The sequence below is a fragment of the Mustela nivalis genome (assembly GCF_964662115.1).
Source record: "Mustela nivalis genome assembly, chromosome: 6".
In the NCBI taxonomy this organism is placed as follows: Eukaryota; Metazoa; Chordata; class Mammalia; order Carnivora; family Mustelidae; genus Mustela; species Mustela nivalis.
Window position 1 is genome coordinate 47,816,822 of NC_139025.1, and position 27,996 is coordinate 47,844,817.

At 41.4% G+C, this 27,996-nt stretch overlaps 1 protein-coding gene and 1 long non-coding RNA gene across 11 annotated transcripts in view; one reads left to right on the plus strand and one right to left on the minus strand.

The window, feature by feature from the left end:
- The window catches only part of TRIM9 (tripartite motif containing 9), a 110,172-nt gene that overhangs the window by 61,202 nt on the left and 20,974 nt on the right, over positions 1 to 27,996 (plus strand). For 9 of the 10 annotated variants that reach the window (XM_082734905.1, XM_082734907.1, XM_082734911.1 and 6 more), the window contains exons 2-7: positions 1,603 to 1,698; positions 3,934 to 4,056; positions 15,644 to 15,754; positions 16,874 to 17,027; positions 24,303 to 24,460; positions 25,890 to 26,028. In XM_082734905.1, coding sequence (XP_082591031.1) covers positions 1,603 to 1,698; positions 3,934 to 4,056; positions 15,644 to 15,754; positions 16,874 to 17,027; positions 24,303 to 24,460; positions 25,890 to 26,028 — 781 coding nt within the window. Of the gene's footprint in view, positions 1 to 1,602; positions 1,699 to 3,933; positions 4,057 to 15,643; positions 15,755 to 16,873; positions 17,028 to 24,302; positions 24,461 to 25,889; positions 26,029 to 26,579; positions 27,987 to 27,996 lie in introns of those variants that run through there. The other variant, XM_082734906.1, reaches the window with a different exon arrangement.
- On the minus strand, positions 256 to 26,584 carry LOC309866873. The gene is made up of 2 exons (XR_014312851.1): positions 26,439 to 26,584; positions 256 to 1,711 (listed from the first exon to the last, which is right to left on the minus strand). It is a non-coding gene; the product is annotated as an uncharacterized lncRNA (long non-coding RNA).

A 27,996-nucleotide genomic window follows, 5' to 3' on the forward strand; every position in this document is an offset into this window, starting at 1 on the left:
TGTATGTTAACTATACTGGATTTACATTTTTTTAAAAAGAGGCAGAGAGGGACGCCTGGGTGGCTCAGTTGGTTAAGCAGCTGCCTTCGGCTCAGGTCATGATCCCAGCGTCCTAGGATCGAGTCCCACATCGGGCTCCTTGCTCCGCAGGGAGCCTGCTTCTCCCTCTGACTCTGCCTTCCACTCTGTCTGCCTGTGCTCGCTCTCACTCTCTCTCTCTTACAAATAAATAAATAAAATCTTTAAAAAAAAAAAAAAAAGAGGCAGAGAAACATTCATTAGACCAAGAGATATAATCTTAAGATTCTGCCCTTTTACTTGAAAGAGGAGAGTGGTTGTGGAATTGTCTTGGCAAGGAGGGGAGTAGGCTTTAGTTTTCAAAGAAGGTGTTGTGAGAAAGGAGTTTGTCTTTGTAATTTCCTGGAGAGATGGGCAGTTATGCCCAGGCTTGTAGGAGAAGAACTTTTGCATCAAGTACAATGGTAGTGGCTGCAAGTAATGGAAACCCCCGTATGGGAACTTAACTAAGTCAATTAACTAATTAATTGATTAATTGGTGATTGGTTAATTAACTAATTGAATTAGCTACTTAATTTAAGTTAATATTCCCCATAGACAAGAAGCCTAGTGGAGACTTCAAGTGTTGTTTGGCTGCTCAAAGCTGCCCCTGGAACCCAGGCTGTTTCTTCTTCTACCCTTCCTCGCTTACTATGCTGGTCTTCTCAAGGAGAATCATAAGACTTCTGCCATAAAGTTGGGAACACAAGGGCAGAGGCTGCACCAGCCACACTGGTCTCAAGTGAGCAGAAAACCAAGAGCTTCCTCAGACTACTCTCCACCCCCAGCCAAGCTCCACTCCAGTCTCATCAATTAGCAATGTGTCTCTTTGCCACCCCAATAGGCAGGGAGGCTGGAGAAAAAGCAAGGTCTTACCTGCACCCTTGGCCCCCCAGCAGAATTGCATCCCATGTGGACAGGACAGTGTGCAAAATTGGGAAGAGAGCCTGCCTTGATTTGGGAGTGGAGAGGAGTTACGGCAACAGGGCTGTAATTGGAAGCCAAAAGGTGACCTTGGAGAGGAGGAATGTGATCGTGGCTTTTGTATCTGTCATTACACTGAAGTGGCCCCAGAGCATCACACCAGTGCTCTAACCCTTCCTTCCCTCCTCCTGTTCTTGACTCTCTATTCTTCCGGCCCCAGGCCCAAACCAAGAACACTTAAACCTAAATCATTTTGACAATTACAAAATCATCTAACTCACAGTTTTCTCTTAATTTCAAATTAAATAAATTATTGCTGAATTAATCAACAAATTAATGAGATGAGGGAATTCCAAGCAGATACAGCTGGTGAGGGCCTCTGCAATGGCCAGGAGTTGACCCTGCTTCAGAGGAGAAAGTTCTCAGGGGCCTGTGGAAAGGGTCTGGATGCTGTTAATACCAGAATCCTCATGTACAAATGTTGGCTAACTCTCCCAGGCTCTGACAAAAAGAATCTGAGGAGGCTGAGGACCCTTGGGTCTTGGATTGAAATGACTCTGTACAACCTCGTTGCTACTTCCTGTGATTACAGCTCCATGGTTTCTTTCTTTATCTTTGCAGAGCCAGCTCTCCCAGGCGCTGAACGGGCTGTCAGACAGGGCCAAAGAAGCCAAGGAGTTTCTGGTGCAGCTCCGCAACATGGTCCAGCAGATCCAGGTATCGGCAGCACCTGAGACAGAAAGCAAACCCCATGGGTTCAGATATTGCTTCATCATGGGGAAGTTTGTTTGTTTCTTCTACTTATCTGTGTTGTGGGGGAAATTCCAATTATTTTTCTGCTCTGTCTCTTCGAAAACAAGCAAATGTACAGACCAATTTCAAATGTACTCCCTTCTTAAGGTGGTTATATTTTGCCAACAAGCCAGCTACAACAACCTGGTTTTCCAAATAGTTCCTGTCCTTGGCACTGAGGTCCTAATTCTCTACTACTCTGGATTTAGAAAGAGGCCTTTGTGTGAAGTTGGAGTCATAATTGTTTAGTTTTTTAAACTCTCCAGGCTCCCAAAACATCTTGCCATAAGTGTATCTTATCCGATGGTTTCCCTTTCCTTTCTTCCCTTCCCTCCTTCTCTCTGTCCTTCCTTCCTGCTTGTAGTAATGCTTCTTCTCCACTTAGATGCTTAAATATTTTCCAAACAAGATCCCCCATGGTAGCTATAATTTCAGATTGCTCTACTTGGACATGACCCACAGATCAGCTGGCATTTGAGAGTTTGTGAATTCTCCACTATTGCCAAAGGAAAGAAGCCATAAACTACATGAGATGCTTAAATAATGACCTTCTGCTCTGTTTACTGTTCTTATGTTTTGAGGTTGCCTCACAGAAATAACCTTCGCTCTGGCCTCTAGTAAATTGCTTTCTGAGTTAATATTTAACCCATGTCAAGGTAGAAATATCTTTTTAAATGTAAGCTAGTCTTTCAAAGCATCTCACACTGATTTCCTCACACTTTTTTGCATGCATGCTCATGTTAAAACTTTGATTGCCTAACAACCTAATACCCATACACTTCCTTCTGTTTTCCAGAGCAACAGAGGTTATCAGTCAGTCCCTCCTTTGCTTTTGCCTCTGCACCCCACCTCTTCATCAGAGCAAAGCTTTCTTTCTGCTCTACATCAGAACCTGCAAGAAGGCTGCACTTATCCTCCCAATGTTATCCTGCATGGGACATGGAGAGCTCTTAAATGATGTTTTCTATAGGACTTCTTTGAGTACTCAAAAGCAATTGTCATGAAAGCTGAAATTTCATATGTAGATGTCATTGCTGTAGCAATTACTAATGCACACCTTAAATGAAAAAGGACTTGCATTTGAGAAGTTATCAGATACCTATCAGTATGTCCTCATATTAAGAGACACAGTTCTTTTTGACTTTGGGAATAAATTAAAATTTGATAGGCTAAGCTGTTCTTTCCTTGCCAGCAAAAGCTTACAGTTGACCCGGTTGGATGCTATTTTTTCAGTGCTATTTGTGTATATGTGAGTATTCATCTTTCATTTGCTATAAATTACAATTGTTTTGCAGATTATGGTTTCACTCTCAAAATTACATATGTAACTTATTGAAAGGATGATTGTTCATGAATGCTTATGAATTGGGAGAGAACTGCTTGAAAAAAATGTCGACAGCTTGTATAGGTTTAAATCAAAAATAGTTAGATCTGGCATTCAATTTAAACATCATGAAGAAGCCATAATTCATTTAGAACATGGTTTACTTTCTCCAAAAAGCGGTTGGTTCATGGCTTGACTTTTACAGCTGGGTGATGCCTGTTATATATACTCATTGTTCTTGATGCCCTGTGTGCACTAACTATTTGCCTTCTTTAATGAAAGGAGCAAGTACATTTGGCCATGATTATTCTTTAAACTTCTATTGTCATTGGACTATTGTTTAATATTGAAGACCACTGCTATCCTCTTTCTTCTCTCTCCTCTTGAATTTAATAGTTCTTTAACTCTCATGCCTCCACCATACCCAACACGTTCAGGCAGCCAACCTCTCCAAATGCCACCTTCCACCATCCATAAGTGGACATATGCCAGCTCTCAGAAGGATTTATGTTCAACTCTAACTTTATGTTCAACAAACTAAGCTTTATTTTACACAATATAATGTGAACCATGAAGATGATTTCCTTTTGATAAAAATAAATTTATTAAGTACTATTTATACTTTTCAATGTAAAATTAAAGGGAACACTACCACTGTGGAGTGAAATTTATCCAGTTACTTAAAAAAATGCCAAATGTGCATTGTAGACAGAGTTCCTTTCCATCTCCTTCGGCAGGGATTTCCATCACACAAATGGACAGGGGAGCTCTGTTTTTTTCTGGCAGCCCAAGGAGCCCAGGTACTCTGGGACTAAGACATGTGCTCTCTCACACAGGAGAACAGTGTGGAGTTTGAGGCTTGCCTGGTGGCCCAATGTGATGCCCTCATCGACGCCCTCAATAGAAGGAAAGCCCAGCTGCTTGCACGTGTCAACAAGGAGCATGAGCACAAGCTGAAGGTAAGTGCTGTGCTGGGGGGAGGGCAGAAAGCTGAGGAGCCCAAGCTCCCAGGGCCAGGCTGGACAGGCCAGATGAGTAGGCCAGATACCCACAGTCTTGGGTGGCCAGTGGCCCGGAGGGCAGGCAGCCAGCATCCCTTTATTCACCATGAACACCCTTATTTACCTCACTGATGTTTATTGAGTGACTCCCAAGAATTGCTCTGGGTATAGACATAATTAGGTAAATAAAAATTACTGCCCTCATGAGGCTTATATTCCACCAGAAGGGATAAACATTAAGCAAGAAAGTAAAATATGCAGTATTTAGTAACAGGCACTGAGAAAAATAATAAGGAATAGAGAAAGGGAAAGTGCAACTGGACAGCTGCTTGGATTTTTGTCATCACACTGTGAAATCAATTGATTACAAGTCTGCCCCCATTGGCAAAAACATTGGTCCTCTTAGAGACATCTGATACCCCATCCATTGCCCCTTTAGAGCAGGGCAACAAGATGTGAGAGCAGGCTGAAGAAATGGGAAGGACCCAGCAGGAGGGAGCTCAGAAGCAGGCAGTCAGAGAGGTCCACATGCTCTGCCATAAGCCCCAGGGTAGCTACCAGTAGGAGGAGGATAAGGGGTATGCAGTGCTGGTCTGATGAGGGCAGAGGGAGAGGTGAGGTCTGACTATAGCCTCTCTAGTGCAGTTAGGCAGTCAACATCAGAGAGCTTAGATAGTGGGCAGCAGAGAACGTATACAACCTCAGGGGAGCTTGTGAAAGGCCCCATAAGCATCAGGAGATTTGAACAGGCTGTAGTCACTGAAGAACAGGGAAAGGCCCCATTTCTAAACGAATGGGATTCCAGTAGGAGGACCAAAGAAGAGTTTCAAAATGAAGAAATAAGAGAACACAGCTTATAAGATTTGGGGCTCAAGGTTGGTGGCGGGGAAGCTTCAGGTTGGGCCAGTACCCATCTTGTGGTAACCAGAAACAAGACAATAAACTAGTTGCTAACTAGGGCACGAGTCCTGGGCAAGACCCATGGTAAGACTGGCAATGCTGGGCCCTGAGCGGCAGAATCACCAACCTTCCAACTTTACTCTGTGCTTCAGCCACACACCAGGACCACAAGCTCTGGGGTGGGGGTGGGGGTGGGTGGGCGGTCGCTGCCAGAAGGCAGGGGGCCAAATGGCCAGATACAGAACAACCGCTCCCCAGGGAAGCTTAATAGTTTTCTCCAACAGTTAGAAAACCCCAATCTAGCTTCCTCTTCTATGAGGCTCCCTCTTCCACAGCCCACCTGCTGCAAAATACAGAGCATGTGGCTGGAATAGAAACCTTTCTCCCCTGCCTCAGGTGTCCCTCTGAAAGGACTTGTGGAACTGCACCAGGCAGGAGGCAGAGCTGGGATAACAAGGTCCAAGCCTGGAAGAACTCCTGGGGGCTATGCCACGTGATGAAGCTTATTGGCCTGACACCCTCTGGGGCTCCATCAGGGCCACGGCTCTCTGAACAGTCTTGACAAGGCAGCTGCAGTGCCCTTTTATCAAGAAGAGGCACAGCAGATGCCTTGATAAAGAAAATGGCATGGCTTGAAGTTAAATCTGAAGCAGGAGTTGGGAAAGGAAAGTGCACAGGGCTCTAACGTTCCTAGAACATCAGCCTGTTGGTTTGGACAGGAAGCCAAGGCCGGCAATGGTAACACTCCTTCTAGAGACGCCATTACTGTTTCTTAGTGGTGCGTCTAATTTGGAAGATCCTCTTAGGCTCATGTTAGAACAAACTCAAACCTGTTTCCATCACCTGCTCTAACATTTACTAAGCCCTTCATTTCATACCCTTCAGAAACCTAGATCCTTTTTGGTTATGGTGGAGGAGCTCAAATATCACTTGAATCCCATAGAGCTCTCTAAAGGAAAACCCCAGCTGTCTGCAGGAAATGAGCTGGATGGCTGGATTTTCCCTCTAAATAGTAGACCAACCATTTTTGTATGTAGTCACCAAGTGTTAACTTTTCCTCAGTAGAAATCTCTTTTTTAAGTTGTTGCAGGCACTTTCTTGGTATCTTTAAACCATTTGTGATCAATCTCACAGGGCCTATGGTGGCCACTGCAGGTTTTCTACCTGGGAGAGCCAGAAGGGTAGTGATCTGGACTGAAAAGGGAATCACAGATTGAGAAAGCATTATTTATGCATATCAAACAGCAGCAGAGGGGCAGGAGAGCCCCCTGAGCCCCTGCTGCCCCTGTGGGATGGGACTGTATGAAAATCCATTGAGGGTTGTGCCGGGGACACAGAGAGAGAGAGATCCCTCAGGAACAGCTGCTGCTCATTGCTCAGGCTCCACGTGGGGCAACAGTCTGTCCGTCCAGGTGACCCGCCCCAGCGGGACACATGGATGCACCTGGGGCCGCTGAGCAGAGGCAGCTGCCTGCTCTCATGTCGCCCTGCCCCTCGTGGAGTGCGCTGCCGCAAGTGGAGTGTCCTGCCCCAGATCCCGAAGGGCCGAGGAAACAAGAGGCAGGTGGCTGGTTGTCCCCCACGGCAGCAAAGCTGTTCTGTCTTCTGTCGTGAGCGATTTGTTTCTCCGCCGTTTTCAGCAGATTGTATGTCACTGTTAAAAACCGCCAGCAGCGCCGACACCGGGACCATGGACGCCAGCCTCCGAATCTCCCTCCCTCTGCTTTTCTCTTCCTGCCATTCCCCTTTCTTGTCATTTCTGTTGCTACTCAGATCTGTGAGAAAAGACTGGCCTTTTATAGACAGCCCTCGCCAAGCACAGTACTTCTTTCTGTCTTTGTTGGCCGACCCATCACTCACACTTGGGCAGGGATAATCTTATGGTCTTCCGCTCCCCTTTGGCAGAGCTCTCTAGGGGCCTGCTTTTCACTGACAAAGAGGAGAGTTGTGTGTGTACTTTTCTGGCAACTTTCTCTTCTTGAGCAATCCAAAAGGCCTGGGATGCTGGAAAGGGAGTATGTATAAAGAGTCTTTATGATCTCCTCAGGCCCCTCTCTGAAAGCACTCATTGCTGGAGCAGATTGGATGGTTCTGGTTCTGAGACAAGCCAGAGCTGAGAGGTGAAGAGCCCAGCTTCTGTGTCACAGAGAAGGAGGTGGGAGGACACACTTCCTCACTTACTAGGTCTCCAACTGTGAGCAAGTCTCTGGCTCAGTTACTTTCACCTGCGGGTAAAATCAGCCAGGAGCAGTGGTCACCTCACAGAGCATTGCCCAGCACTTCCGGCAGTCCTTGGGAAATGTTGTTAGACCTGAGAGGATGCCTAGAAATGTGCTGGCACCCAGCATATTAAAAAAGTGCTCCTAGGGACTTAAGGTCCATAATACCAGAGTATGTCATGTAGAAATCGTCTATACACAGGTGTGATTGTCTCTGAAACTAGGAAAGTAGCTTGTGTTTTTAACTGATCATCCTATGAAATGGTTCACGAAGTTTGGTGAGCTCTTTTTAAAATAGTAAACAAACAAACAAAAAAAGGCTTGGAAACATATGTAGGCAGCTGTGACCATATTTTAGGAATATTTGAAATATAAATTTTGTTTAATATTATTCTGTGGTTTGAAAAAAAAACACTGGGAGACAAATATCTAGTTTTGGGATGTGGTAAACTAATCAAATGTCAGAAAGCTACTGAAGGGGAAAAAATGCTTTCAAGTTTTGAAGAAATACTACTGATTCGTGTTTGGGACAACATGGGCAAAATCCCCATAATAAGCACTGTAAACCCAATCCCCTGCTGTCTTGTTTGAACTGTATGGTTTGTGACCATTCTTCCTGGGCCTTCCTGACCTGAGTAAGACCTTAAAATATCCTTATAGGGAATTTGTGACAACACTTAAATGTGCCATTAATGAGATCCATGTTTTTCTCACAAAACTTACAAACTTACAAATGAAAAGAATGATTTTTATTTATGTAACACTCAGAATTTGAAATAATTCTACAACCATCTTAAATGCATATTTGTTCCAGTATTTTAGAGTAAATTCATATGTTGAATAGTACAAGGTGACAGGGGTCTTCTTGGTTACCTTTCAATTCTAAGATTTTCTGGAAGAAAAAAGTTAAAGTTATTTAAAAATTTCTGAAAAAATTTAATCTTTAATTTCCACGTGTGGGTGGCCAATGAATGTACCAACAAAATTATCCAGTGAGAATGCTAAAAGAAAATGATAAAGTTTGCTGTTTCTTATAACATTTCATTTTTACAGATGACCTCCACATCCAATTGTAACCATATACAAAATGTTTGACTTTGAATCCAAGTATATTGTTGGGTTTTGTTAGAATTGTTATCATTATTAGCATCATTGTCTTTATTATTATTATTTACCATGTATTGCCTGTCGTGTTTCCAATATGTTTATTTAGAAAAACGAATTATATGGTCATTTCATTCAGAGTACAGATTTGCACTAGGGACGTTATTGGCTTGTCAAATTGCTTCCTTAGGCTATTTTGCCATTGCTTCAAAACAGGCTAGTAATCCTTTGACTTAGATTGGGCTGGGAGATGGGAAAGAAAGAAAGAAAGAGAAAAGAAAGAAAGAAAGAAAAGAAAGGAAAGGAAGGAACAAAGAAAAAGAAAGGGGGAGGGAGGAAGACAGGAAAGGAAGGGAGGGAGGGAGGAAAGAGGGAAGGAAGGAGAAAAGAGGAAGGGGAGAAGGAAGGCAAAGAAAGGGAAAGAGAAGGAAAGGAAAGAAAATGAAAAAAAGGAAGAAAGATGGATGGGGAAAGGGTGGAAGACAGACCTACCCAAGCTCACAAAACTTTTGTAAGTAATTAGATAGGATTTGACAGGCTACAGCCCTTACTAGAAAGAATAAGCAACAAATTTATGCCAATAATCAGCTCAATCCCAATAAAACAACTGGCAACAAATTCTATAAGTCCATTACAATGAAGACATTTGGAAATATTAAGCACACTGGAACACTTGAAGCTTTGACTGCCCTTGGGGGGACCAACTCTAAAATTTGAACCACAATTATTATTGATTATAAGGCTATATCATTAATGGGGAATTCATTTAGCAAATGCTGTGATTCCCTGCTACTTACCACATAGGAACAAAAGTCATAGAGGGACTGTACGCAAGGATCCTATGGGATCACCAGGATGCCACCACACACAGCTGGAGCTCACCAAAGTTAGGGGACACTCTTCTGAACACTCATTACCCACTTTGGCAATGTCAATGGAGGGCAGTCACAGATCTTTAACACCTTAACTCAGACATGAATGACATTCCTTCCCTCCAGAGGGCACTAAACACACACACTTTGAATATGGGCGAGTCATCTACTGTGTCTCCCTGCACCTCACAGCCTACAAAATACCATGCTGTATGCATCACTTTAACCGCAGCCCACCATAAACAGTAAATGTTCTCCTGTGTGGGTGGGACCCACCAATATGTGTATCTTTCCAAGCGACTTGTATTCCTTCATTAACTTCTTTGTACAGGGATGTAGTATTCTACATGCTAAGAGTGGGTTTTGCATATTCCACTCAAAGTTTATTGATAAGGCTATGGGTGGCATTCATACTTTTGAAATAGAAAGTTCAGTTTTTCTGTTAAAAACTCAAGCCTTCCTCAAAACAGGTACATATTTTATTTATTTAATAGGGCTAAATTATCCTTTTCTTGATTAAAAACTCAAAGCCTCAAAACTGGTCTTTGAAATGAGTAGTTGCTATGTGGGTAAATTAATGACATTAGCACAGAGAGTGGTATCAAGAGAAGGGGGAAATATTTTTTATAATCATGTGGGAGAATGGTGGCATGTGAGAAATTGAAGATGCTCTTCCTTAATTTAAATGCCTCTAAGTTTCAGTGAATATAATGATAATATAGGAGATAATATCCTAATCTAGGGGGAAAAAAAAGAAAATTTGTTATTTTACGAGACAAATCTCATGGACAAAGCACTTCACTTGTAACTCACAAATGAGTCCATTCCAAGCATTAGTTGGTCATCTTGCTTTAGGAATGATGCTACATGTAGAAACTCCTCCCACTGATCAAAAGAACCTGTGAAGAATAAATTCTTCAGGCTTGCATCTTGAGATTACTTGTACCTTACATATAAAAAAAGGATTACCTTATATTTAGGAGAAACTGTTTTTTTTTTTTTTTAAGTATTTTATTTATTCATTTGACAGAGATCACAAGTAGGCAGAGAGGCAGGCAGAGAGAGAGGAGGAAGCAGGCTCCCCGCTGAGCAGGGAGCCGACACGGGGCTCAATCCCAGAACTCTGAGATCATGACCTGAGCAGAGGCTTTAAGGCACTGAGCCACCCAGGCGCCCCTAGGAGAAACTGTTTTAAGCTGTGATGGGAAGTTGTATATTATATTTAGGAAAGAATTTCTCAGAATAGAAAAGAGAGAAGTGTTTACTTAGACTAAAAATTCATTAGTGGTATCCCTGCAGACCCCATGATGAGTGAAAAAATAGTATGAGTGGAAGTATTTATTAAAAAGAATAAATACAGAAAATATTTTAAAGAGCCACACACACGTAAGATAGAGAGGTGAATGGAGGCAGAGAAAGGGTGTCAAAGTCAAATTGGATAAAATAATGAAATTCACTTTAATTAACTTCAGTTCTCACTGCTGGTTGTGTTACATGAGCTGTGCCAGAGGGAAGAGATTGGTCTACTAGACATGGGATGGGAAATGTAGTTGTGGACAGAAAGAACAAAATTTTACACATAAGCTATCACGGGTTACTCTATGCTACTGAAAAAATTTGAGCACTCAGAGGAACACGCCAGTCTATTCTCAAATTCATTTTTTCTGAATAGGTGTCTGTGACACATCTTGACCCAAAGAATAACCTTAATAAATTTGCCACTTAACAAAATAAAAACATTCAAGTGATCAATAGGACTTGCCATCCTGAACAGATGGGGACTGCTAATAAGATTGTGAAAGCCTTCTCTGAAACTATAAACTAAAGATTAATTCATTGTCCCCAGAGAGCTGGTTCAGGCCATAATGCAGATGAAAGCAGGGAGATTTTTTTTTCCCAGTCCCTATTTGTGTCACTCTTGCAACTTGCACATTTCCTTCCTAAGAAAAGGAAGTCATCACTAGCCAGCTGCAAACATGGTGCCAACCGTTTCTCCGGAGCATCAGAGCAACTGCAGAGAAATGTAGACCTCAAAGGAAAAGTGACCTGGCCTAGCTTCCTAGGAATTGTTTTCCATAGAAAATATAACGTGAGATAAATAATAATAGTAGTAGAAATAACACAGAATGAAGAAGGGAACAAGTAAGAGAGCTGATGCAAACATTCAACTAGAGAAAATATATTTATACTCTTAAAAGCTCTAATTATTTGGCTGATTTCATAGGATGGGAAATCTTGCCAAATTAATTCAGAAACTAGATGTCAATTACAATACACCCAAAAGTGCTGCTTCTGGGAACCCTGTAGTTTAATTTTTAGTAGTGATTTTTATCACAGGCTAATGGGATCATTGTGAAATGGTTGATTAAAATGTAAAAAGATGGGCCAAATGCATTGTTGTAACAGTGGGAGTTGAGAACCAGGAACTCAGGGATATTGAGTTATCCCAAGAAGATTGAACCATGGAATACAGGAGCCAATGGCAAACCCCCACTGAAATGCACCAACTCTTCACTACAGTGAAACTTCTTAAGATTAGCTGGAGAGCCCTGACATTCAAGACAGCTCCTTTAGCATCAAATAAATCTTGCTTTAGAAGGAAATGTATAGAGGCAGATGTAGAATTTTATGAGGCCTGATTATCATATGTATTTCGGTACATTTAGGTCATAAAATTATCATTGATCTGTATGCTATGGAAAATAAACACAACAATTCAAGTCTATTTGGCCTCAGCAGACTCACTTTGGGTTACAATGCCCAGTGCAGACTTGCACACCACTCAGTTAGGTATGCACAGTCTTAGGACAGATGCCCTTTGGATAGTGATTGGCCACTGCTGAGGCTTCTGCTATCTAGAAGCATTCATGCACTGGCTACCAAAATGTCAACACATTTTCTGGGAACAATTTAGTTACACCTAAAATGGCAGACAGAAGTAGCATATTAGCAGTAGGTCACCTGTCCTGGATTTTTTTTTTTAATACTTTTGGGTGTTTTGTGTTTTTTCTCCCTGTAAGAAGCAAAAACTTAATCTTCCTGTTTGTTTTTTATTAAAAAAATAAAATAAAATAATTTGCATTCCATGAGCCCAGACCAACAGATAGGGTGATGGTTTGACAGAATACTAGATGCCAGAAGAAAATAAGTCTATCACTGAATTTTAAATTTGGTCTCGCCTCTCCCCGGCAAAATCTCAGAAATGATCTTCACATCAAAGTTGATTTCTTTCACCAGTTCTGATATGCAGATTTCAAACCCTACACTTTATTTTTATTTTTATTTTATTCAAAGTGAAAAAGTGGGAACAAATCATCTGTCAAAAAATTAGGAAACTCTATAGAGCAAAAACAATCATGTAAAAGGACAAAACTAGAGTTCTCATACTTCCTGATTATATAACTTACTGCAAATCTACAATAATGAAAACAGTATGATTTTGACAAGGGTGGCAAGACTAGGCAATGGGGAAAGACAGTTTTACAACAAATGACACCAGAAAAACTGGCTATCCACATGTCAAAGAAAGAAGTTGGACCATTACCTAACACCATACACAAAAATTAACTCAAAATGGACCAAAGACCTAAATGTAAGAACTGAAAATATAAAACTCTTAGATGAAAACACTAATGTTTCAAATGGGCAAATGCTTCCCAACACTGGATTTGGCAATGATTTCTTGGATATTGCACCAGAGGCACAGGCAACAAAGGAAAAGGTAGACAAATTGGACTTCATGCAAATTTATAAATTTTGTGCGTCAAAAGCAAAAAAACAACCCAGTTAAAAAATAGGCAAAGGACTTGAATAGACATTTCTCCATGGGAGATATACAAATGGCCAATAAGCATATGAAAAGATGCTCAGCATCACTAGTCATTAGGGAAATGCAAATCAAAACCACAATGAAATACCACTTCACATCCATTAGGGTGGCTATTATTATTTTTTTAAAAAGATAGTAATAAGTGTTGGTGAGAATATGGAGAAATTGGAACCCTTGTGCATTGCTAATGAGAATATTAAATGGTACAGCTGCTATAGAAAACAGTATGATGATTCTCAAAAAACTAAAATAGAATTAGCATATGATCCAGCAATTCTACTTCAGGACATATACCCAAAATAAGTGAAACAGGGACTTTCAGATATTTGTATACCCATGGTCATAACAGCTTTATTCACAAGAGCCAAAGGTAGAAGTAACCCAAGCATCCATCAATGATTGAATGGATAAACAAAATGTGGTATGTACCTACAATGAAATATTATTCAGGAAATTCGGGATGTCTGGGTGGCTCAGTCAGTTTAAGTGTCCAACTCTTGGTTTCAGCTTGGGTTGCAATCACAGACCCTGCATTGAGCTCTGTGCTGAGCGTGGAGTCTGCTTGAGTTTCACTCTCCCTCCTCCTATGCCCTTCCCCCTTGTGCTCGCTCACTAAAATAAATAAATCTTAAGGAAACAAAAAAAAAAAGGAAGGAAATTTTGACATCAGCTACAGTGTGGATAAACACCTTGAAGATATGATGCTAAATGAAATGAGCCAATCACAAAAGAACAAACATTGTATGATTCCGCTTACATGAGAATCCTGGAGTAGTCGAATCCATAATGACAGAAAATAGAATGGTGGTGTTGCCAGGGGCCAGCGGGGAGGGGAGAATACAGAGTTACTGTTTAATAGGTACAAAGTTTTAGTTCGGAAAGATAAAAACAATTCTGAAAATGGATGGTGATGACAGTTGCACAACAATAGGAATGTATTTAATGCCACAGAATTATCTGATTAAAAATAGCTGAGATTGGAACACCCGAGGGGCTCAGTCAGTTAAGCATCTGCCTTCAGCTCAGGTCGTGGTCCCGGGGTCCTGGATCGAGTCCCATGTTAGACTTCTGCTCAGTGGGGAGTGTGCTTCTCCCTGTTCTCCCTGCTTGTTCTCTCTCACTATCTCTGTCTCTCTTTCAAATAAATGAATAAAATTGTTTTTAAAAAATAGCTAAAATTGTAAATTTTGTATGTACGTTTTACCACAAGAAAAAAAAATTAGAAAGACATCAGCAATAATAAATGGATGAACTGTCAAAAAAATTAGGAGGAACTTAAATGTCCAAAAATAGAGGAACAGGAATGTTTAATTAATTATGATAACCCACTCAGTGGGATATTTATGGAGCCAGTAACATGTATTGATGGTGGCAACATGTGAAATGGTATATGGTATAGTGTTAAGTGGGAAGGAGGTAAAATTATCACATATTATGATTGCAACTATAAAAATATCTAGCTCAAGGATAAAGCCTAAAAAAAACAAACAAAATGTTTAAAAAATTTGCATGAGAGTGATGAGATAACTCCTTTTTTTGGGGTCTATTTTCCAATTGTTTTCAAAAGTAGATATAATAATCTTTGATGAAAAATGTATAATCAAAACTTAAAAGAAGAAATGAAGAAAAAGCTTTTTAATAATTATTATTAAAATTTCTTTTAGTTATTATTTATAAAATCAAGAAAGCTGGATATTTTTGAGGATTTTGTAAAGTAGTATAAACATAAGTAAGTGAGTTTCCTAGAAAACTCTTGTTCAACTCTAGCTTCAGAAACCACTTCAGGATTTGGGTCACTGAGCAGAGGACATGGAAAATGAATCTTTGAAGAAAGAAACTTTTCAAGGACTGTCATGTGTTTGACACTGGGCAAAGACAACTTCCCAGAGGCAGAAACTGCATGTTCAGAGAAATGCCTTTCTAGGTTAAAGCAGGCTCACAGCATGGTAACTAGAGAGAAACTTTAAAACTGCTCTCCCAGGGGCGGCTCAGGGGCTCAGTCAGTTAAGCATCCTACTTGGGCTCAAGTCATAATCCCAGGGTCCTAGGATCAAACCCCACATCAGACTCCCTGCTCAAGGGGGGAGTCTGCTTCTCCCTCTCCTTCTGCCACTCCTCTGTTCATTCTCTCTTTCTCTCCCATTGTCTAAATAAATAAATAAATAAAACAACTGCTCTCCTAATGAGGCAGTGACTGCTTCTAAGTGGGTTATACTCCAAACTTAACTCTGCATTCATCTTTGTCTGGCTTCCTTGTTGTCATTAGCTCACTGTCTTTCAGCAAGTTTCACCTCTAACTCCATCCCACCACCCACTCAAGAAGAAGAATCATAATGAGAAGGAATTGGGTTCAGATGAGGACGTTTGCTCTTTACAAGAGAGGCACAGGGTGGGCGCGGGTGGGTGACGTTTCACAGAACAGAAGCTGCAACCACATCTCGGGTTACTCAGCTCCTTCATAAACTCTCCACGACCTCCCACTTAGAGCAGCTCACAGTATCAGCTTCCTGGAAGATTGGGGAGCAAGGGGAACCTGAGGAAGATGTCCCTTCAAGCACCACAGTTTGCTTCTTTTTCAGCCCGTTCCACTTTGGACCATTCTGTTCTCACATCAATCCTAGGTGGTTCGAGATCAGATCTCTCACTGCACAGTGAAATTGCGCCAGACCACAGGTCTCATGGAGTACTGCCTAGAGGTCATTAAGGAAAATGATCCCAGTGGCTTTTTGCAGGTAAGTGTTAACTAGTTTCTACTTCAGATTCTCAGTGTTCCGTGAAACTCAGTCCACCAATGTCGCAGCCGGACTCTCGGCAGCCCTTGCTGACCATGTTCCCTCCACAGTGGGACCCACCTTTAGACAGCCACACACATGTGGGCGCCAGCAGAACACCACTGACTTCCTGAAAGTCTCTGCCACCATGTGCTCCAAGATTGAGATGTACATGGGCTTCTTAAAATTTGTTTCTGTTCATGTTTAACCATGAAAATGTAAGTCCCTGTAATTTCCTCTGAAGCAGGGCTACTGTTTTGCCTAAGAATTGGGTCCCTTTCCACTAATATCTTGGACAGTATTGTCAGCTAGAAATGTTTAAACATGCAAGGCTTCTACCTTCTTGACAGTTTCTACTGGCTAGTTAAATCAGTGATTTTCCAGGAGTTTTTTCATTCCTTGGATTTCTCATAATTTTTTTCGGTGTTGATTGTTTTAATGAGATGTAATGATGTCAGCTGAATTTTGCTTAGGTTTTGAGCTCAATGATTAAGGGAGCTTTTATTAAGGAACTCATAGATTCCTTCCAATTCACATTTTATCAAACTGGCCAAGAGTGACAATGGGAGATTAAATATAAGAAATGGAAGAGTTCTCTATCAAAGAATGAAGTGATAGAGAAGATGACAGGCTTAAAGTGTAAGAAATTCCACATTACAGATTACCATCTGCAGCCTCTCAAACTATTTTATAAAACTCATTCCAAGTGTTTACACAATATCCACACATCCTATTAGAAACTTAGGGTTGTTAGTTCTGCTAGGATTAACAGATCACCAACATGTTATCAAATGTTGCTGGCATTTAGTTGATCAGTCATAAATAGCAATAGCATATATCCGGGTTTGTCTACAAAGCAATTTACAGCTGCTAATTATTTATAGTGGCTCCCTCCAACTCATGAAAGCACCCAGGTTTGCATGGGTGACCCTGGTCATAATAGGCTTCTCACTGCCTACATGGAGACAGGAAAGGTGTGAGTCCCAGGGTGTTTCTGTGTGCTCCTGGAGAGTGGAGGAGCAGTGTTCTGTGTCCAGTGTGGTATTATATTTCTTAGGCTGTGGTCTTTGATGTGATTAGATTTCCGACGCCCTCATAAGGAGGGTGCACCTGACTGAGGACCAGTGGGGGAAAGGCACACTCACTCCCAGGATGACCACGGACTTCGACCTGAGTCTGGACAACAGCCCTCTGCTGCAATCCATTCACCAGCTCGACTTTGTGCAGATGAAAGGTGCGTGCCTGCAGCCCCTGAAATAGAGCAACACCCCAAGTGGATACTGGTACTTGAAGCAGGATTGAGGCTTTGTGCCAGAGAGTAGCAAACAAAATGCAGCTGGCAGGTTTATAAATCACCTAAGAGGTGGGGAAGTAAACATACACACACACACCTCTGGGTAACAATACAAAAGTCTGGAGTGGCTCCCAGCTTACCACATATGGGAAATGTACCATTGTAGCCCTGTGACCTAACTCTCAGAAAGCCAGATAACATACAGATAAACTCAATGCTTGCCTCCTTAAGAGTCTTAGAGCTGTCACAAGCCCAGCATCAGGGAATAGCTGACATAAAAAAAGATAAGGAGATAAAGACCGCATCACTGTACATAAATAAAATCTTGTTACAGAAAGTAACCCAGAAATATTGGTATAAATCAAGGCAGTTGAGAATTGAAATGACTACTGCCACATGGGTAGGTGGTGAGCAAATGGTTGAGCATAAATTAGTAGGAATTTGAGAGGATCAGTGTTGACTTGCCAATACTGGTCAGGAAAATGCCAGCCTGGTTACAGAAGGAAAATGAAGTTCTGAAATAAATTTTAACTTTTTAAACTTTTGGCTTATATGATTTAGGGGTTTGCAAGATGTCTCTGAGATTTTTTTGGTGGCTGGGGGGAAGTACAAGTACCTAAAATTATCTTAAGGAAAGTAACTCTTTCAAAGAAAAATAAAAAGCCAACCATGCAATGGTATTTTTATGCAGTATAAGTAATATCCATTGGAAAAAGATTCTTTTTTTAACTTTCATTTTGAAATATTTATACACTCACAGGAAGTTGCAAAAAATAGTAAGGAGAGGTCCTGTGTACCCTTAGCCTAGTTTCCATCAATGGTTGCATCTTGTAGAACTATCATCTTATATCAAAACCAGGAAATTAGGGGCACCTGGGTGGCCCGGCCCAGTTGGTTAAGCATCCAACTCTTGATCTCAGCTCAGGTCTTGATCTCAGGATTGTGAGTTCAAGCCCCGCATTGGGCTCTATACCCTGTGTGGAGTCCACTTTAAAAAAAAAAAAAAAAACCAACAACACAGGAATTAACATTGGTACAATGAATATGTATCACTTTGGGTCATTTGTCAGGTGTTTAGAGTCATCTAACTGCTCCTACAATTAAGCTACCACCATAAAGACCTCCCTCATGCTACTCCATTATGGTCATATAATTATACCCACACCCCTCCCCTCTGCTGTCATCAATCCCTGGAAATCACCTATCTGTTCTTCATCTCTGTAATTGTGTCACTTTCTAGTCTTTTTCCTAAAACTGAAGAAATTGATTTGCTCTTTGCTTCTCCCAATTTGAGCAGCCACATAATAAAGGACTTAGAAGTTAGTGATTTAAGATATTCATTTTTTAAGAAAAATCTACATGCTTCCTTTTATCAGAGATAAAGACCTAACCAGCAAGTCTTAGGGCTCTGCACTTGTAACTCACATCACACAGCTAAACTCATCTGTGTATCTGGTACAGGTAACTCTCTCATTCTTTTAATGGATTTTTGCTCTTTTATTTTCAGTTTTCTCATTTTTTGTTTATTATGTATTGCTTTGGGATGATGCCTTAACTGATTTTTGGAGTAAATAGCATCTAGATTGTTAATAAAAGTACTTTGTTGCCATAACAAAAATGTTTAGCATTTCCTGACTATTTACCAAACCAGAAACTCTCCTAAGTGCTTCATGTGGATTAATTCAATTTATTCTTACAGCCCTAGTAGGCATCCAAGGAAACTGAGGCACAGGTAGACTGGGTAGCTTGACTGAATTCACACAGCTAGTGAATGTCAGGCAAGCACTCAAAGCCAGAGGGATACGTTCTAGACCCTGCACCTACAACTTCCAGTTTGTGTTTTAACATTAGTGCCTTATAAACTGGCTTCTTCAAGCAATAACCAAATTCTTCTCTTAAACTTAAGAAATTTAACTTTTTGTTGCAACACAACTTTCTTGCTATTTAGAATGTCTTCTTTAACACCCCCATGTGGTCTATAGAATACAGCCATCTGAGTAATACATGGATCCCCAGGTAAATCCCCCTCAATCAGCCTCTCTCTGGATCCCATCCTCTCAATGAGGTCAAATCATTGGAAGTTATGTCACAAATAGCTCAGAGGAGAAAATATGTCACAGAAAGGCAGTAGAAGGAAAAAAGGAGCCAACCCAATTAGATTTGGTGATGGAGCAGGTAGAGGGGGAGAGCCTCAGGGCTTTGAACTGCTTTCAGCAGCTGACAGAGCCCTCCCCTCCCTTATTTGCTGTCCTTCTGAATTATGTCCATCTGCCCAGAGAGAAGTCCAGGCCAGTTGGCAGGATGGTAACAATTGTGTTGGAATGAACAGGCCCTTCATCTGGTATGGGAACTGCAGCCTCATGTGCTGTGCCTCACAGACCCCAATCCTAAAGCACAGGCACTTGGCCCCTTAAGGCTGCCTGCAGACATATGCATGAAAAATGGCTGTGTGTCCACTCCACCAAAGTCTGCATGTGCGGCAGAGAATGCCACGCACTCTCAAGGCCAAAATGCAGAACACACAAAAATTCACCCGGGACACAAAATGATCTCAGTTATTTACAAGGTTCCTCTAACAGGCTATTTGGGATGAGACTGGATTATTCCATTTTCCTTTTCTTTTTCATACTTCACATCAATTTAATTTACTGCTGATTAGTATCCTTCTGCAGAGTTAATTTATATGCTTTGCTTTGTGCTTGTGAAGTTTAATTAATTCGGTGAGAGCCAAGTCCTGTTAGACTCGAAATAATTTTTATCTGTCAGATGTTTTCGATGGAAAGGAGAAGCCAAAAGGTCATGACGCAATAGAGTTTGACTGGTTGTGGTTAAGACTACTCCTACTGGCCTCTTTGATAGCTGTTAACATACACAGCTGTGCTAGGTGTAGTAGTGTTTTTTGGTAGGATAGCTTGGTCAGTTTAATACACTGCATGTTTCCAGCTTGTCAGTAAAAATATCTCAAGAAACTGTACCCCCAAATCCGTGTAAGAAGGGTCAAAATTTAAATAGCATTGAGAACAGTGCTAAAGTAATCTGACCATTAATACAATATACAATATGTGTACTTCAATATATGTTTCCTAATTATGCTAAGCAGATTACAGTAGAAAGTTAAAATATTTTCAGAGCTACTTAAAGTATGCATTTAAAGTTTGACTCAAACTAACAACAAAAATATCTGTTCATTTCTTAACTGGAAATTCTAGCATCTCTCTGGTTTTGGAATTTCATCTCAGAAGTCTTTTTTTCCCTTGATATCAAAAAAGATAGGTCTGTTGCTGGGTTTTGTTTTTTTTTTTTTTTTGGTTTGTTTGTTTCAGTTAGGGCAGCTACTAATCAGCAAGAAAATTATTCTCCTATGAGCCAAGGATTTAACTTATCTGCTCTTCCTGATTCTGCATCTGAAATCTAAGTGGAAAATGCTGGTACCTTCTTTGTTCAAACATCCTCAGAAAAATATTATCCCAGAATTGTTTTAAGTATAGAAAGTGTCCCAAGATTCATGAGTCAGTGCTGGAAAGAAATGCCAACATGTTCATTCTGAACCAGGATATGAAACAGTGACCTAATGCTCCCCTAAGCCTTTTTAGTACCAATGGCTGTTAATCCCTTAAGTGCCTCTACTCAACCTAAGAACACATTTATCTTTATGAACTCATGTCACATGTAAGAGCCCGGAGTATGCACCAAGGTCATGGGCAAGGTCAGTGTGATGTGAACCGACCTTTTTATAAATCATGGAGAAAGAGCACCCAGAGGTTTGACAGGTATGCGGATGGGCACACACACTGACTCACATGTCTTCTGTTCAGGCATGTGATCCATTCATGGTTTGGAGTCCTGCAATGCATGTCCTCAAAACCCACGTTCACATTTCTCTGTACCAGTGTACTAATGAGAGTTTTGCAAAAATGGCTTGTTGTTCCTCTAAAGTAGAAACTTTCCTGAGATGCTACTTGTGTTGTTCAGCCACTGTAAAGGAGAGAAAGTCCCCCAAGGAACATTCAGATAGGATGACTCAGGATAATTGCATTTCCAGCTACCATAGCTCTTATGGTGAAATATTTCTTTCTTTTTCTTTCTGCAATTTTTAAAGTATGGTTGATACCCAATGTCACACTCGTTTCGGGTGGACAACACAGTGATTCAATTAAATTGATACATTATGCTATGTATGGTGAAATATTTCATTAATCTATGCCAACAATTCTTGGGGAACTTTGTCACTCACATTACAGAAGCAAAAGGAAATATTCCTCTTGGAATCAGGTGTGGGGGACTTCCCTCTAGTACACTATTACTACACATGAGTCTGGAGAGGCAATGTGGTGTAATTAAGCATATAGCCCCTGGGGCCAGCCTGCTGGGACTCGGACCCCAGCTCTGCCACTTAATAGCCATGAAAATTGTGTTTCTTTTTCCTCATCTATCAACTAGAGATAATAACAACACCTGTTCTTGTGGGGTTACTGTGAAAAACACTTGGGTGACACTTGTGAAGACACCGTTGCAGAATTTAATTTTGAGCCAAAACTCCAAGGAAGTCAGTAGGAAGAGAGTAAGAATGGTTGCCTCTTGCAACTAAGAAAAGTATTTTTAGCCCAAAGCTTGATATTATGGGCCAAAAGAATACAAGCAATAGACTTCTGATCAGTCAGTTTCTCCTGAAACTGGAAAAACAAAACATCCAAGAATGATGGTGAAAGCATTAAGATTAAGACAGCTGCAACAGCCCAATGACAGAAGTTTCAGTAAAATAAAAATTTCTTAGAGTTCAGCCCAGGAACTGTGATGCTATCCATTTCCAAAGCACAAATAATAATTTGAAAATACTTTGGATTCTTATACATCATTTATTTTATACCTAATAAAGTGAAATAGGGTAATAAAATATCCACTATAAAATCTGTTTTTCTAAAATGTCAGCCTTAGTCTTTGCTAATGAGGCTGTAATTTTGGCACATTTGCCTTTTATATGCAACATCACTTTGGGGTAAATAAGGACATAGAAAAAATAATTCTGAGCACATCAAGAAATAGATTTAGATATGCAAATGTCTCTATGTTCCTTCATTTTCATTTCTCTCTTTCTCTCCCTCTTTCCCTCCCTTTATCTCACTCTCCCTCCCTCATTTCGCCTTTTTTTTTTTTTTATTCATTTGTTTAAGGTCTAGACAATATTAAAATCTGAAGATTAGTGAGTGATTAGAGTTTTTATTATCTTTTTGGTCTTTTAAAGTGTATCCACTGAGGACTTAAAAATGAAGCTCTCATGCTTTAATTACACATGACATCATGTATTTCAATTAATCTATTAATTATACCTATGTCTATACAAGGAAATTTGAGTTTCTTATTGGAGACATTGCAAGCATTTACATGATTCAAGTTGAAACCATCTTGTGAGCTTATTCTTTGATTTTAAAATGTTGACTTGCCTGAAACATGAACAAAGGGAAAATGAAGATTGATAGGAGAACTAATGAAATAAAGAGGTTGTTTTATGATAGGCTCTGATCTGTAAGGACAGCTCGGAGCAGATATCCCCAAGGAGAATCATTCCATGTCTCTAGAAGCCATTCGAAGAACAGTTTGCTTAAACTTATCATAATTTACTCCACAGTTAATATGTTAAAATTTATTATTTTTATTATTTTATTATTATGACCCAGTGGTTTCCTAACACATGATTACCTGAAGTTAACCCTCCAATTACAACTGTTAGGCGATGCCTGTTTATGGGCAGAGGATCATTAGGTGTTACATCTTCTCTCTCCTCCCCTTCCCATCCAGTCCTGTAGTCTATTTCTTGAACAAGGCAATGAATCCATCTCCTTTTCTCCAATTCCAGATGTTTGAGGATCTCTTTCTCATAAGACCAACTGAATTCTATGCCATTAAAACCTGAAACATGATTTCCCTTCCTAAACTCACTACCTCCAATCAACTGGTCATAATGTTCATTTCATTATGTTTGTTCTAGTAACTCAGGCATGGTTTTCTTGTATCAAAGTCTTTTCTTAAGTATAATTGACCTGCCTCACCTTCATATCTCTTGTGTTATGAGCACTGCTGTTATTTCCTAGGTTATCCACCATAGAACCCATTTCCTAAATGGCTGTTAAATAAACCATCTTTGGGGTAAGATGATGGCAGGGAGCAGATAATTTGATTCATGACACGGAGTCCAATTTTGGTACAGCATACCAGGTGTTCCATAATTAACATTTGTTCATTTAAATGTCCCTGGATGCCATCCAAACTGTTCTCTCCTATTGTTAAAGTGCTACAAAAACGAATTAATGGTTTGGTGCTAAACAAAACTTTTTTAAATAGTTGGTAAAAACATTATTCCCAAATATATACATTGAGTTCATATGTTAGGAACTGGAATTGTTTGTTACCTAACAATTCTATGTCTGTGTGTCTGAAGGTTCAACCCCTCTGCAGTTTGAAGTAATAGAAAAGACTCCCAGCACAAAATGGGGACAGGGGTATGTTGTAACTCATAGTACTGTGGCAAATTCTCACAAAGTCACAAGGACACCTTGACCTTCCCCTGCCAGGCCCCTTCTGCTGCCATGCTACTCTCCAGGCTCACAGTTGGCTGTTCTGCACCTCAGAGAATGGACCTGAACTAGCCTGGCTACTGTGGAAAAATGGGGTCAAGTTCCTCAGAAGTCTAGAAATGGAGAAATCACTGTTTTTATGTCACTTACAACTAAGTTTTCAAAAATCCACTGTTGCAGCTACTTATATGTACAACACCTTGAGTAGAATCACTGGTAAAACAAACAAACTCCTCAGAATAGGCAGTTCCAAGTTTATACACTGGGGGCCAAGGCTCAGGATAAATTTTATGATGTTTTTCACCCATATTATGGGTTACATGGACTTTAGTGGGCCAGGCTGGAAACCCATCTCCCATTAAAGTAGTTCCCTTAGCGATGGGGTCTTCAGTGCTCAAGGGGGTGAGAACAGAGCAATTGTCTCCCCACGGTTAAGGTAAGAAGTACCACAAGTTTGGGAAAGGGCATCCCAGTAGCTCAGGACCCAGTCCAGTCCTAGAGACTCTGGAAGAGATCCAGTTCAGGTCCCCCGTGAGCTAGTACTGAGTCAAGCCCCATGTTGATCAGGGGGATGTTTCCCATTCCAAGATCCTGAAATGTTTGTACCTCAGCAGAAGCCAGGGTTGCATTAATTTCTGTTTAGCTTCCTCTCCAGTCCCAGCAACCCCCATCCTGCAGCTGGAGGAGTGTTGTACCCACAACAACAGTGCCACGCTGTCCTGGAAACAGCCACCTCTGTCCACGGTGCCTGCTGAAGGCTACATTCTGGAGCTGGATGATGGCAATGGTGGTCAGTTCCGGGTAAGTAGACATCTGCTACTTGTTAACCAAAACCAGGGACCACCTCAGAGGACCCATTGTGGGGTCTCAGGCCAAGCTTCCCCACCTCTCCTGAGACCAGACCATCCTGGCAGGGTCTGCCGGCCCTTCAACGGAGACCTGCATTCACCTTGAACCATCAAAGATGGACAGAGGAGTCTCTGAAGAGAAACTGCCCTCCCCTTCTGAAGAGAAAGCTCTTGTAGGCGACAAGCTTTGGAGTCCAAGTGCTTGCTCTCGATCTGAACTCCACCATTTAGCCGTGGGATTGTGCCCACTTCTCACTTCTTTGAGCCTTCATGACCTCATTTGTAAAATGGGAGGTGATAATATTAACACATACCTCACGTATTGTGGTTAAGAGTCCATTAGATAATCCATCATATAAAATTCTTAGCATGCCAGGATCCCAGACCCCAATCTGCTTAGCATCCCACCAGAGAGTTATCATTTTAAGGCTGTACTCTGAATACAAATTATTTTTACTCATTACATCAGCATAGTGTTGCAGAAGCCTACAGCTAAAGAGGGAGGCACATGCCTAACCTATGCTAAAGATGCATTATGCTACGATTTATTTTAAGCCTTTGAAATGTCATTCTTCCTCCCGCCCTGTTTCCTCCCCCTTCCCTCTGCACCACGATAAAACCTATACTTCTGTGCCTTTGAGTGTAATCTTGGTGACAGTTCCTCAAGTTACCAGTGGAGTTACAGACAGAACACAGAGACCACCCTCATGTTTTCAAACCAATTTTGTCAAATCACACTGATGGATAGAGAGCTTGGTAGGTATATTATGTGGGTAAATGCCAAGTTAATAATAATAAGCATAACACTAACTGTAAGCACCCAATTTTAATTTTTTAAGCCCTAACTGCTAGTAATTACCATCATTAAGGTGCCAGGCCCACGCTAAATATAAGGCATTACATTTGTCAGTTTGCACACATGACTTCCTTACCGGATCGTCTTAGCAGCCTCATGAACTAGGTATTATTGTCCCCATTTTACAGATGTCAAAACTGAGACTTGAAAAGGCCAATTAGGGACACCTTGGTGGCTCAGTTAATTGAGTGTCCAGCTCTTGGTTTTGGCTCAGGTCATAATCTCAGGGTCCTGAGATCAACCCTGTGTTAGGCCCCATGCTCATCAGGGAGTTTGCTTGAGATTCTCTCTCTCCCTCTCCCTAAACTCCTTCCCTTCCCCTACTCATGCTCTCTCTCTCAAACAATAAGTAATAAAATCTTAAATAAGTAAATAAGGTCAATTAAATGGCTTAGTATCTCACAGAACTTGAATCCAGATCAGGCTGCCACCAAAATGTTTGCTCCTGACCACTGAGCAACACTGCCTTCCTCATCCCTCACAAGGGTTGGCATTAAATTGTGGCCTGTTCTTTGTTGACCCTCAGGAAGTATATGTTGGGAAGGAGACGATGTGCACCGTGGATGGTCTTCACTTCAACAGCACATACAACGCTCGCATCAAGGCCTTCAACAAAACAGGAGTCAGCCAGTACAGCAAGACCCTGGTCCTCCAAACGTCTGAGGGTAAGGCCCTTCAGCAGTATCCCTCAGAGCGAGAACTGCGAGGCATCTAAAGTGGCTGGCAAGCCCGGAGGTAACCCCACCACTGCCCACATTCTGAAGTGTTTCCATGACTTGCTCTGCATTCTGGCACAAAGCCGCTGTTCCTCTCCTGCCGTTAGAGAGCCCATGGTATGTGGATGTGATCAAACCAAAGAGTCCACAGCGGCAGTTCAAATGGCCTGGGGCGACGGCTTCCTTTGATAACACTCTAAATAAGCTGCAGTTGAAGAAGCTGAAAAAATGAAGGCCTGAATGTCCCCCCGGTGTGTGAAACAAATGTATCTAGGTTCTAGGGTAGGCTCCCATTCTCCACGACACACGTCACTTGCCAATTTTATCCAGATGATTCTAAATTGCTTTGTAGTCCTTACCTGTTTCTGAGGGTGGGGCCGAGGTTCTTTCCAGCTGTGGATATGTGTGACTGAACATGTTTCCAATGGGTGTGGGATGCTAGAGCTGTTCAGAGAGGGCCTGTCGGCCAGCGCGGACCGCCTTCCATCTCACGCCCAAAGCTGAGGCCGGCGGCACCAGGACTGAGGCTTCCTGTGGGCACCAAACAGGAAATGACCAGCAGCTCCGCATTACCTCGCCATTTTCACCTTTGCCCATCCCTCTAGGCTGGGTTAGGCCACCCAGGGCCACTCTACAATGTCATGCCCAGAGAACTTTGGCTTCTTGGCCATACTATAAATATGTTGGTCATCAGAGTCAAGCCATTCCTCTCAGAAGAGGGGCTTGCTTGTGTTTGATGACCAGGTATAACCTCTGAGGCTTTTAACATTTTCATTCTAAAAGCAATCACAGCACATGAAATTAAACCTATGAAGAGGTATTTGTGGTCAGTGCCAAAGCATTTTCAGACCTTCTGGGTCTCATTTTAATCACAGAAGTCACCCCCGCTGGCATTCCCCATAACCTCCCTCTGCAGAACTAATTGTGTTGATTTTGTTCAAATTCAAGATGTTAGCTCAAAGAACTGTGGTGGTGTTTTTTTTCCCCACTTCCCACAAACTTTGGCATGCGCCAATCATACTTAAAATGGTTCACATGGTTAAAAACAAGCACAACTTCAAATCCCACAGCAAGGTTGACAGGCCCCTAGCCGTAAAGACCGGGCCTGGGGAGCAGTGGTAAGTCTGTGAGGGTTGCTGTTCATGGAGAAGGATTCGCTGAAGGAAACATGCCCGCACGACCCATTCCCATCGGGTTCTAGGGATGGGATAGCTACAGCCCCCCGAATGACCGTTTTAGCAGCTTCTCTCTGGGATGACCTCTCTGCTTGAGAGCAGTTGTCTCTTTCCCCAAGTACCCTGCTAAATGCTAAAGCCCTCCAAGAATTGCCTGCGTGCAAAGCAGAAGGCCCCTCGTGATGATGGCCTCGTTTCCCATGTGCGTACAAGGTGGTTTGATTGAAGAGTGAAGTGCATGTCATCAGAGCAGGGAGACAGTTTGCAGCAATGTTGCTAATATGTATCATGAGACCTACTACTTCTATTCATAATACATCATGGAACTCATATTCTTCCGCTAAAATCAGTTACTAGCATAGCAGCTTGAGCATTCATGTTTCTCTTTTCATCCTGCAGGAGGATGTAGTTTCTCAGTTTCTCTTACTGTTCATAAGATTATGGTGTCTAATAAATTACAGGATTGGAACTGCGATCCCTCGTACCACAGTCACAGAACTGGGGGTCATTTTCTAAACGAAACTAACGGAACAAGTCCTCTTCCAACAAAGAAACTGTACTGTAGAAATTAATTTCCTCCATGAATTTTATATATTGTGTACAAAATATAAGGTATGTATCTAAATACAAAGAAAACCTTATCATCGTGTAGATATATCAGTATTCTCTGTTACTGCACAGAAGTGATTTTCTCATGATGAAATAAAGTTCACACACATACTTTCTCCATAACTTTGGTTTG